Raw genomic sequence first — 12261 nt, forward strand, 5'->3', positions numbered from 1 at the left:
AATGTGGGAGCGGCTTCATTAGCTGACTGCCGATCTCTTGGAGCTCTATGGGGAGGCTGCAGTAGAGCAGTGATGGGCACTCGGGCCAAAGATGATGCTCCTGTCGGCTTCATATGGGTACCATGCGTCTTGCTGTTTGCGTGGCTGCGAAGTGCTCCTCCTATAATTAACAGCTCAATAGTATTTTTGCAAACTTTACATTTAGGTTTTCTGTCATCTACTTTTAATACCCAGTGTTTGAAGTGGTCATTTTGTAACCACATTTTCCTGGCATGTTTGCCTTTTGCCGTGTTTCCACAGAAATTACCCGGAACATTTGTACCAGGAACTTTTTCCCCCCAAACCTGTTGCTTTCTGCGTTTCCACCGCTGTGTAAAGTACCGGGAAGATTAGGCAAATATACTACAAAGCGTAGAAAGTACACTGATTTTGGACGTGCATCCTCGGTAGCTCAAGCTTTGTGTATTCGACTTGGGAGTGTGATGTCCGCGACGATGCAAATCCGGTAAATCTGCAAACAGCAGCATATTTGATAACATCAGTCAGCTCGCCTTGGCTACTGCAATTTTCCTCTCTGTACATTTACAATAAAACGAAATAGGATATCAAATACCACTGCCTCCTTTCGTTTTCATTTAAACATAATAACAGCTGCAGACATGTACTTAGTTCAGGGATATGTGTATATATACAGCAATTACAATGAAACAAAATATTATATACATTTGCCTTTTTTATTTTCATTTTAACATATAGATAAATTGAATACAAACCAAAGATAACCTGTTAGATTTACCCAAAACAAATTATATTTTATGTTCAACCACTAAAGAGACATCAAAGCCAGTGGCACACATCAGAAGATCTAGCCGAGGTGAGGCTGCTTCTCAGCGGATACATGAGGACTGAGCTCCCGCTGATCGTGTGGAGCTCACTGCCTCAGAGATCGGCGAAACACATTTTTAAATAGGCGCTGTCTTTATAAATAAACCACAGATTTGAGTTTTAAACAACTACATTCTCACCTGAAATACTTTTAAAATTACATTTCATGATACAATGACAGTAATATTTTTAAAATGATCTGAGATAAATGGTGGTTGAACTCAACCAATGCTGCGTGAACTCAACCAATCAGGATGTTTAGCGACCAAGACCCGCCCCCGAAAGTTCTGGGAACTTTGAAAAAGTACCACCTCGCCAGCAGAGACTTTCTTAGGGGCATTTTTTTACCCAGAACTTTATTTAGTTCCTGGTTCCAGGCCAAAGTCCCTAGTTCCTGGGTAAAGTTCCTGCGGTGGAAACGCGGCATTAGTTAACAGGTACAGGTGACTACATGTGACTTAAGTGATTGCCAATTGACGAGCGGGAAGGCAATAAATATGGTGTGTAGTTATTAGTTAACACTAACAGTAGGCTAATTGCTCATTGTCTATTATAGATTGAATAACATGATCTGTAAATGTGCAAAATGCATTTACTAACATTTGAGATTGGAAATATTTCATGATATAGTTAGTACGTTTGGAAGTATTAAGAATAAAAAGGATCACAAATTTCAACTGAGGAGAGCCTTTAATCAAACCGTACCCAGGACATCACTGTGTCATAATCTGTCCCTGATAAACAGACATAAAAAATGTACTGTGCCGAGGATGCTCTTGGACAGAACTTCTCTTTTAGTACCTTGATGCTTTAGGTTGATTATAGTTATATTGCTTTAATGTTGTTGTTGTTGTTGTTTTTGCTTTAGGCCTGATTGCACTGAAAGAGGAGAGTCAGAAAGATGAACTGAATGAGAAAAATCAAGATGAGAAGTGTCTTGATTTAATGAGTAGAGAAAAACCATCAAAGACTGAAGAGATTTCTTCACAAAAAATTGGTCGGAAGGCTGGGTCTAACCGTTATTTCACCTGCTGTCAGTGTGGTAAGAATATAATTAATAAGCAAAACTTTGAAGTCCACATGAGAGTTCACACTGGAGAGAAGCCTTTCAGCTGCCAACAGTGTGGAAAGAGTTTCACTCAAAAACAAAACCTTAAAGTCCACATGAGAGTTCACAATGGAGAAAAGCCTTATACATGCCCTCAGTGTGGACAGAGTTTTAAACTTAAGGGAAACCTCAATGCCCACATGAGAACTCACACTGGAGAGAAACCGTACATCTGCAAACTGTGTGGGAAGAACTTCTCACGAAAAGAATGTCTTAAGACTCACATGAACATTCACACAGGAGATAAACCTTGCATATGTGGTCGGTGTGGAAAGAGATTTAGATGTGAAGAAACCCTTAATCACCACATGAGGATTCACACAGAAGAGGATTGTTTTATATGTCATCAGTGTGGAAAGAGTTTCCTGCATAAAAGAAGCCTCAACACTCACATTAGACTTCACACTGGAGAGAAGCCTTTCATCTGCCCTCAGTGTGGAAAGAATTGCACAAATAAAGCAAACCTTGAGATTCACAGTAGAGTTCACACTGGAGAGAAACCTTTCACCTGCCCTCAGTGTGGAAAAAGCTTCTCACAAAAAGGAAACCTCCAGACTCACATAAGTATTCACACTGGAGCGAAGCTTTTCAGATGTCCACAGTGTGAAAAGAGTTTCACATATCACAAGGACCTGAAACATCATTTGAAAAGTCATTCTGTTAAGAAATTGTGAGCATTTGTACTCTGGAGGAAGCCAATTTAACTGTGGCGAGGGTAATAAAATATTGGAACCAGAAAATATGTACCGTGGAGAACAATTTATTAATTGTTTTTTGGGAAATATTGATGATTATCATCGCTCAAAATTTGAAGGAATCTCATTTCCATAATGACCAACACAATATACCAAGCGCAGTGCAAATTGGCGCAAGGATATGTTCGGATTCTGATAATGTGTTCTTCTAGCATTCCAAAATAAAAATAGTTTAAAACGTGCTTTTTTGGTTGTTAAATAATGGTGCAAATACCAGCAATTTGATGAGCTTAAATGTTATTAAATCATGTTGCATGTGTTGTTATTTTAATTCTCCACCCATAAATTTTGCCTCTGAAAGGGAAACTCCTACAAATGCATATTCAATAAGGACAGGCGCAAAAATAACTGTGTCCACGCCTTTTAAGTGCTAATTCTTCATTGCACGTCTTTAGTCAATCCTGACAGTACTATTTTAACATCAAAAGAAGGTTTGCGTTGGCGCAAGCTGTTAGTAAATTGGTCCATAATGTTACGCAAAGCCTTAACATCATATCCGGTTGAGTCAGTAAATTTGAGTAAAACCACAGGCTTATCCTGTGTGAATGTTCCACATAAAATTCAGATGTGTTGGGGTAATTTCTAAATCACATGAGGTCCTCGGATAATACTGATTCCATACGAATAGGGCTTTACTTGAATGACCAGCTTTTTTGGTGTGATTGAATAGATGTCATTGTAAAGCTGCAGTATTCAAGTAATCACAGATAGAATAGGCTCTTGCAGCAGCTGAAATGGTTATCCCTTTGGCCTTTATATGAAAAACCTGCCATGTTGCAATCTCAGTGAAAATTAAAGGAATGGTGCTAGTTACAAAGGGTTTGTCATATAATTAAGGAAACTAGCACTAGCTGCCAGATTAACGGTGCCATGGTGAGCTAATGACGTAAACACCAAAAAGATAAAAAATAAATAAAAAGACTTGCATCAAGCCTATTCAATACATTCCATATATTGATACCTCTGAGTCAAACTATTGTTCAAACTTCTGTCTTGTTGTGAAATTAGATACCAACTCATTGGTGCTTTGCTTTCTAGAACTGGTGCTTTGTTCCTGTGGCTCAAGTGGTAGAGCATTGCGTTAGCAGCGCAAGGTTGTGGGTTCGATTCCCAGGGAACACGTTAGGTAAATAAAATGTGCCTGAATGCACTGTAAGTCGCTTTGGATAAAAGCGACTGCTAAATGCATAAATGTAATGTAAATGCAGAACAGGGTTTCAATCCTGTCCTGGAGGACCCCCAGCACTATATGGTGTATGTCTTCCTCATAAGACCCACCCATTTCATGTCTTGCAGTCTCTAATAACGTGTTGATGAGTTGAATTTGGTGTGTTAGATGAGAAAGACATACAAAATGTGCAGTGCTGGGGGTCCACCAGGACAGATTTGAAAGCATTCAACACAAACTTAGCATCTCATTTCCATAATCACGAGTACAATCTACCAAGAGCAGTGCAAATTCCACCTGCTTTAAGACATGCTTTTTTCAGCATGAAGTAATGGTGCAAATACCAGTGAATTGATAACCACAAATTTCAGTAAACATCATTGTATGATTCATTTAAATACTCTCTTTACATAAATTTACAGATCGAAAGGGACACAAATTCATATTCAGTAAGGGGAGTCGAAAAAGTTACTGTCCACGCCTTTTCAGCATTAATTTCCCATTGCATGTCTTTAGTAAATCCTGACAGTAATTTTTTTAACGCCAAATGAGGGTTTGTGCTGGCGCAAGCTGATAATAAATCTGGCCCTGAATCTTCAATAAACAATTTGCAATTAGTCCAAAATAAAGAAGGCAGATAGTGCTGTCCCACAATTTCAGCAAACATCCTTGTATTTATAGCAGAATGGTGAAAGTTACAGAAAAAACTGTTAAAAGAAGTAAACATCCAAAATAATCTTATAAATGTCGACTTTCAAAAAAACACTCCAAAAGAACACTTAATAACCAAATTATATGAGTCCATTTAATTCAGTACTGATGTGCACATTGCACGACACATATGTAAAATAATAATAACAATAATTTACAATGTTTTATGTTTACAGTGCAAAACCAAAAGAAACTACAAGTCAATACCAATCAGGACAACACGGAGATGCCAAAAGACACAATAGCTGCTGCATTAAACTGACTGCATATAGATAGTACATTGACCAGTCCAAAATTACACCGTAAAATACAACTGAAAAATAAAAACATTCTTTTAATTTGGAAGAAAAACAAAGTGTTGAACATATTATTGGTGCTAAGATGAGCATTGGTGACATTTATTTTGTACAACATTTGCAACTGCATTTATTTACTTAATTAGAAGCACCACAATGAAATTTTGTCATGTTATAAAACATACTGAATAGACATTTAGAAGATTTTAAAATGCAAAGTATTTAACACACACACACATATATAATTGATTTTAATTAATTTACAGCGGCAGCAGCGTTTGAACAGGACTTTTATTTTGGCCTGGTGATATGACGTCATAAGACGGCGCCGCGTTCCTTTATCTTTTGTGATTTGTCTGAAGAAAGGTTTGTATTCTTAAGCATTTAAACTGTTTAAGTCTATTCAAACGTTTAATGTTAATGTTTTTTTTTTATTTGATTATGTATTTGTAATTGATGTAAAATGAATGATCCATTGAATGCAACATTGTAATGCTTTCTCTGACATGAGTTAAAGTTTTCGTGAATAAAGCGCAAAAATTAGAATCAGAAAAGGTGCGTCTCATTTCGCTTTCTATATCGTGAATCAGTATATTATAAACCAGTTCGGTCACTGGTAAGTAGTGAAGAGAGAAACAGCTTTACAAAACTATGAATCAATTGCTTCACGAAATGATTCAGTGATGCGAATCGCTCGATTCACCGCTTAGACAATGTAAATATAATGAATCACAAACTTGAAATTACTTTAATTAACATACAGTTTTATTTAGGTGTAATCTATTAAATTTAATCTACAAATAATTAAATACCAAATAGATATCATAAATACTTAAGTCTGTATAATTTGTGTTCATTTCGAATTAGTAGTTTTGAGTTTTGTTTTTAATGTCTATCAATTTAAGACCACTGATTAACGCTCTGCTTGACATCCTCACCAGTGCTGATTACTGAACTAGGCAGCTGATTGAGATGCACCCAGTGATTTAGTTTGGATTGATTTTGTATTATTTATAATTATTCTCATCTTAAACACAACAGAGTATCCAAACACACAGAAAAACACCTGAGGAAGCAGCTGAGATCCACGTGACACACTTTTATAAAGATGGCGTTTATTAAAGAGGAGAGTGAAGACATGAAGATTGAAGAAACATTCAATATCAAAAAAGAAGAAAATGAGGATGATACAGGTTAGTTTTCATTATAAAATCTAATAGTGAGTTCACTATTTGACATTTAGTGATTCACCTCTTGTGGACAGAAATGTTGAGATCACATGACCAGGCAAATACAAATGCTGCTCTTCAAGTGCACCGGAGTAGCTCCTACTTCACCAATAATAAATGTTTATATGATAAATGCTGATTTTACAAAACAAAAGATCCCATGTCCATTAGATATAACTCATGGAATATTTTTGAATTTGTGGGGAAATCGGGTGGCCGGATTGGATATGAGAATACAAAGCTGACATGCTTTAGATTTATGATCTCATATACCTCTCTCATTCAGCATGAATCCAACTGTTTCCATAGTGTGATGTAACTTTTAAATACTAACCTATTGTTTCTATTGTAAACAAAGATTTGTACTTGTGTCATAATATTTCCTTTAAACAGCATTAGCATACAAATTGTACAAATGCTATTCTACCATGGTACTCAACCAATAGTGTATAAAAAGCCCTGAAAGTCATACTCAAGTAAAAGTACAGATATCTTACAAGAAAATGATTATTGTAGAAGTTGAAGTCACCGCTTAGAATATTACTAGAGTAAAAGTCTTAAAGTATGTGATATGTATTGTACTTATAAGTACGAAAAGTATTTTTTAACCAATTAAATCAAATGGCTGATTCGGTCAGAAACAAAGCATTTGACCGTGTTAATGAATAAATGAATCACTGAATCATTTATTCAACCGATTTGTTCAAAAAGCTGATTCATTCAATAAGTAAACACTGTCCATTGCTCAGAGATGCAGAACAGTGCTGTGATCCATGTTTGGAACTATTTCGTTGACAAAATAAAACAAAAACAAGCAATATTATGTCTAAAATTTAAGAATTTTAAGAACTTTATTGAACTTGTATCAAATGTTTATTAAATGTGTTCATGCATCTGCAGAAACTACAGTTACCATATTATCGCAGACATGCTGTATTGCACACCCAGACTAGACTTGAGTGGAAAATGAAATCATCCGCAGTTGTGCTCGGCTCGCACTTGTTTACATGTGACGTGAGCAAGGAGTCTAACTTGCAAATGCCAGACCACTGATTCATCAAACCTGCTTTCCTGAAGTCTGTGTTCTTCTGATTATTTTGTAGTAAGTAACAAATATACTTATGTGAAATGTATCGGAGCAAAAGTATAAATTTTAATTAGGAAATGAAGCACAGAAAAAGTAAAAGTTGGCTGAAATATAAAAACTCCAGTAAAGTACAGATACTCCCCAAAAGTACTGTTACGTATACAAGTACGGGGAGACCAGGGACAGTTGTAACACTTTTTGCAATTTTTAGCAATACATCAAAAACCATTTTTACTGGAATAACCAATTTGTTATATTATAAACTTCAATCTGTCAGCTGCTGAAACAATGTATTTAAGTGGGTTTATGAAATATGTACAGGTTGCAAAATTTATTTTAATACAGTCTCTCCACTGTTACAACCGTCCCAGTGTATTCTCATATCCAATCCAGTCATCCGATTTCCCCACAAATTCAAAAATATTCCATGAGTTATATCTAATGGACATGGGATCTTTTGTTTTGTAAAATCAGCATTTATCATATAAACATTTATTATGGGGGATTGGTAGGCCTAGTCTGAGTCACAGTTGTGGCAAGTGTAAAAATGGAGTCCAGTACTCTGGAAAGTGTCTTTGATCCCTGGCTCCCCTTCTTGTGGAATCGGTGCAGGGTCACATGGCAAATGCCATATGATTTGGCCACTCCCCTGACTGACTTTCCCTGTCTGATTTCATCGGAAGCCCTTTCCAGCACAGGAAATGGGACTCCCCTGTCTGTCTTCCTCTTTCTGATATTTGGCATGCTGTCTATCACACTGACTATCTTTATATAAAAAAAGATAATTACCTTAAAATGTGATTTGATGACATGTTACATTTAATTTGCAATGCACATTGTACATTTTACTTTTAATTTGCACATTGAAGGGAAACTATGCAGTTTTTTAAGCTTGATTAGTTTTTAAAATATAAATGAAACTTGGTTGGTGATACTGGGACAGTTGTAACGGGGCGTTACAACCGTCCCAGTACCACCAAACATGTTTTCATCTCATGTGAGCTAGCTTGACTGCTAGTTTGACACTTGTTAGCCATTTCTATTTTTAGCTTACAAAACAGTAATTCTAATAATACTTGTTTGAATTCATAGACATTTGATCCTATGACAGCATCCAAAAAAGTACATCAGAAAGAAAAGTAATTTTTTTACATCAGAAACAATCTTTTGTAGATAACTCCGTCAGGAAGATTCAAATGTGGCTCCCTTTATGGCAAAAATGGAGGGAAACTAACTGAGCATGTGCACAGTGAGTGTAATCACTCTAGGTTGTTTCTGATTGGAGGAATTCAAGGTGTTACAACCGTCCCCTGTTACAACTGTCCCTGGTCTCCCACTTTGTTACATTACTGTACTCAAACAGAAGTGGTTGTCACCTTTACTGGCACAGCTCTACTAGGCTACAAAATATAAAAAAAGTATATATAAATAAAATAAATATATCATAGCTATGTTGATAATATGTCCATCATGGACTGTGCGAATTTGCCACTTCCTTTTTTTTCTGTGACCCACAAATAAAAATTTGGTTTGGTTGAAGACTAGGAGCATCTGTGTGCAACTGGTCTTGAGTGTAATTGGTTTCTGCTTCCTGTCTGCGTGCTGCCGAGTGGTTTATGATTGAGTGGTTTGTTATTGTAGCTCCATGAAGCTTGTGAAACATGCCAATTAGAAAAAACGAAAGGAATGCATAGTCGATATAAAAAACTGGATGACTAGTAATTTCTTACTGCTAAATTCTGAAAAAACAGAGGTGTTAAATATAGGACCTAAAAACTCTGCATGTTATAACCTAGAACACTGTCTAAGACTTGATGGTTGCTCTGTCAATTCTTCGTCATCAGTTAGGAACCTAGGTGTGCTATTTGATTGCAGTCTTTCCTTAGAAAGCCATGTTTCTAGCATTTGTAAAACTGCATTTTTCCATCTCAAAAATATATCTAAATTATGACCTATGCTCTCAATGTCAAATGCAGAAATGTTAATCCATGCATTTATGACCTCAAGGTTAGATTATTGTAATGCTTTATTGGGTGGTTGTTCTGCACGCTTAGTAAACAAACTACAGCTAGTCCAAAATGCAGCAGCAAGAGTTCTTACTAGAACCAGGAAGTATGACCATATTAGCCCGGTCCTGTCAACACTGCACTGGCTCCCTATCAAACATCGTATAGATTTTAAAATATTGCTTATTACTTATAAAGCCCTGAATGGTTTAGCACCTCAGTATTTGAATGAGCTCTTGTTACATTATAATCCTTCACGTCTGCTGCGTTCTCAAAACTCTGGCAATTTGATAATACCTAGAATATCAAAATCAACTGCGGGCGGCAGATCCTTTTCCTATTTGGCGCCTAAACTCTGGAATAACCTACCTAACATTGTTTGGGAGGCAGACACACTCTTGCAGTTTAAATCTAGATTAAAGACCCATCCCTGTAACCTGGCTTAAACATAACACACTGTAACACATTAAAAACTCCATAATCGTGGGAAGAAGGAGGCGGGAACCGGCTAATATTCAAATGAAACTTTAATAATAAAAAAAACAAAAAACAGTGCGACAGCCCCTCGCGGACGACTACCGCGCACAAACAAAACCAAACCACAAAATAATGTCCAGGGCTTTTACCATTTACCAATTACCAAGCGCAAGATTAGGGGTTCGATTCCCCGGGAACACATATAGGTAAAAATTGATAGCCTGAATGCACTGTAAATCGCTTTGGATAAAAGCATCTGCTAAATGCATAAATTTAATTTCCACCGACCTTGCTCCGTTCCCACGGCTCTCGGCCCTGCCCCACTCGTCACGCACACTAACACATTTCTAATATTCAAATCCATCAAAAGATTTTTAGGCTGTAGTAATTAGGACCACCGGAACCGGGAACACTTCCAATAACACACAATGTACTTGCTACATTGTTAGAACAATGGCATCTACGCTAATATTAGTCTGTTTCTTTCTTATTCTGAGGTCACCGTAGCCACCAGATCCAGTCTGTATCCAGATCAGAGGGTCACCTCAGTCACCCGGATATAGTACGTATCCAGACCAGATGGTGGATCAGGACCTAGAAAGGACCTCTACATCCCTGAAAGACAGCGGAGACCAGGAAAACTAGAGCCCCAGATACAGATCCCCTGTAAAGACCTTGTAAAGTGCTTTGAGACAATCTGCATTGTTTAAAGCACTATATAAAATAAAAGAATCAACCATGCCAAATGGTTAAAATGATAATGGTACAATTAACCTTTGGTACATCAAATAAAATAGTTTTCTGATGCTAAATTGTATTTTCACATTACTCATTGTACCAGAGCACCTTTACAGGAAGTTACATCATGACAGTCATACAATGTCTTTGAAGTCCCTATTGAGCAGTTTAATGAAAAACCTTTCTGAAGGTCATGCTGCAATACATTTATCTATCTTTTTTAATTAAATGCTGTTGTCAGTAATAATTCAATAATAATTATTCTCTTTGCAGTACATAAATTGAGATCTATCCACTTATGTTTAGAGATTTTTGGTCCAATAATTAATACTTTTGTTTGGCATTACTTAGTAGAAGAAAGTTACTATCCCTATCATAGTTTTGTTATATAATATATTTCAATAATACAAAAAAAATTAGCATTTTGTCCGAAGCAATAATTAAAGAACACCCTTTCATTTATAATTTGCCTTAAATCTCATTTTGTTTAAAAAAAATCACAAGAAAATCAAATTGTGAAATCAGTATTGTGGATCGCATCTCACTGTGAGTTTAGTGAATTGTTACATCCCTATTAAACCTTATAAAAAATATTAAGAAATTCTGAGAATTCTTCTTTTAGTCACTAAGTGCATATAGGATCTATGTGTTGGCTTTGATGTTGTAGTTTTTTATTTATTTTTTACTTTAATGTCTTTTTTCCACTTTAGGCCTGATGGCACTGAAAGAGGAGAGTCTGAAAGAAGAACTGAATGAAATGGAAGAGAAAAATCAGGATGAGAAACATCAAGATTTCAAAAGAGGAGAAAAATCCTTAAAGACAGAAAAGACTTCCTCACAAAACAGTTTCAACTGCTGTCAGTGTGGTAAGAATTTCACTTGTAAGCAAAACCGTGATGTCCACATGAGAGTTCACACTGGAGAGAAGCCTTTCAGCTGCCATCAGTGTGGAAAGAGTTTCAATCAAAAACAAAACCTTAAAGTCCACATGAGAGTTCACACTGGAGAGAAGCCTTTCACCTGCAAACTGTGTGGACAGAGATTTACACTTAAGGGAAACCTTAATGCTCACATGAGAATTCACACTGGAGAGAGTCCTTACACCTGCAATCTGTGTGGGAAGAACTTCTCACGAAAAGAAAGTCTTATGACTCACATGAACATTCACACAGGAAATAAGCCTTGCATATGTGGTCGGTGTGGAAAGGGATTTAAATGTAAAGAAACCCTTAGTCCTCTTTTGAGTGAATCCTTATGTGGTGATTGTTTTATATGTCATCAGTGTGGAAAGAGTTTCCTGCATAAAAGAAGCCTCAACACTCACATCAGACTTCACACTGGAGAGAAGCCTTTCATCTGCCCTCAGTGTGGAAAAAGCTTCTCACAAAAAGGAAACCTTCAGACTCACATAAGTATTCACACTGGAGAGAAGCCTTGCATATGTGCTCAATGTGGAAAGAGATTCCTGCATAAAAAAAGCCTCAAAAATCACATTAGACTTCACACTGGAGAGAAGCCTTTCATCTGCCCTCAGTGTGGAAAAAGCTTCTCACAAAAAGGAAACCTTCAGACTCACATAAGTATTCATACTGAAGAGAAGCCTTTTAAGTGTCTTTAGTGCGATAATAGTTTCACATATAAAAGAGACTTAACACATCATTTGCAAACTCATTCTGTAAAGAAACGGTGATCGTCAACGTTTATGACCACTTATTGTATTTTCAGTGTTTTTCTCTTTATACTTTACCTTGGGCCTTTTTATTTTCTTTTGTCATGTACGTATGAACTGTTTTTCACACTT

General features: G+C 36.5%; 2 protein-coding genes across 1 annotated transcript; both read left to right on the top strand.

The window, feature by feature from the left end:
• The window catches only part of LOC132106083 (gastrula zinc finger protein XlCGF49.1-like), a 473864-nt gene that overhangs the window by 52117 nt on the left and 409486 nt on the right, over positions 1 to 12261 (top strand).
• On the top strand, positions 73 to 12078 carry LOC132105362 (gastrula zinc finger protein XlCGF57.1-like). Its single transcript, XM_059510454.1, has 4 exons — positions 73 to 117; positions 1711 to 2553; positions 11365 to 11616; positions 11785 to 12078. The coding sequence occupies exons 1-4, from the start codon at positions 73 to 75 to the stop codon at positions 12076 to 12078; spliced, it is 1434 nt and encodes a 477-aa protein (XP_059366437.1).

The sequence above is a fragment of the Carassius carassius genome, chromosome 26 (assembly GCF_963082965.1).
Source record: "Carassius carassius chromosome 26, fCarCar2.1, whole genome shotgun sequence".
In the NCBI taxonomy this organism is placed as follows: domain Eukaryota; kingdom Metazoa; phylum Chordata; class Actinopteri; order Cypriniformes; family Cyprinidae; genus Carassius; species Carassius carassius.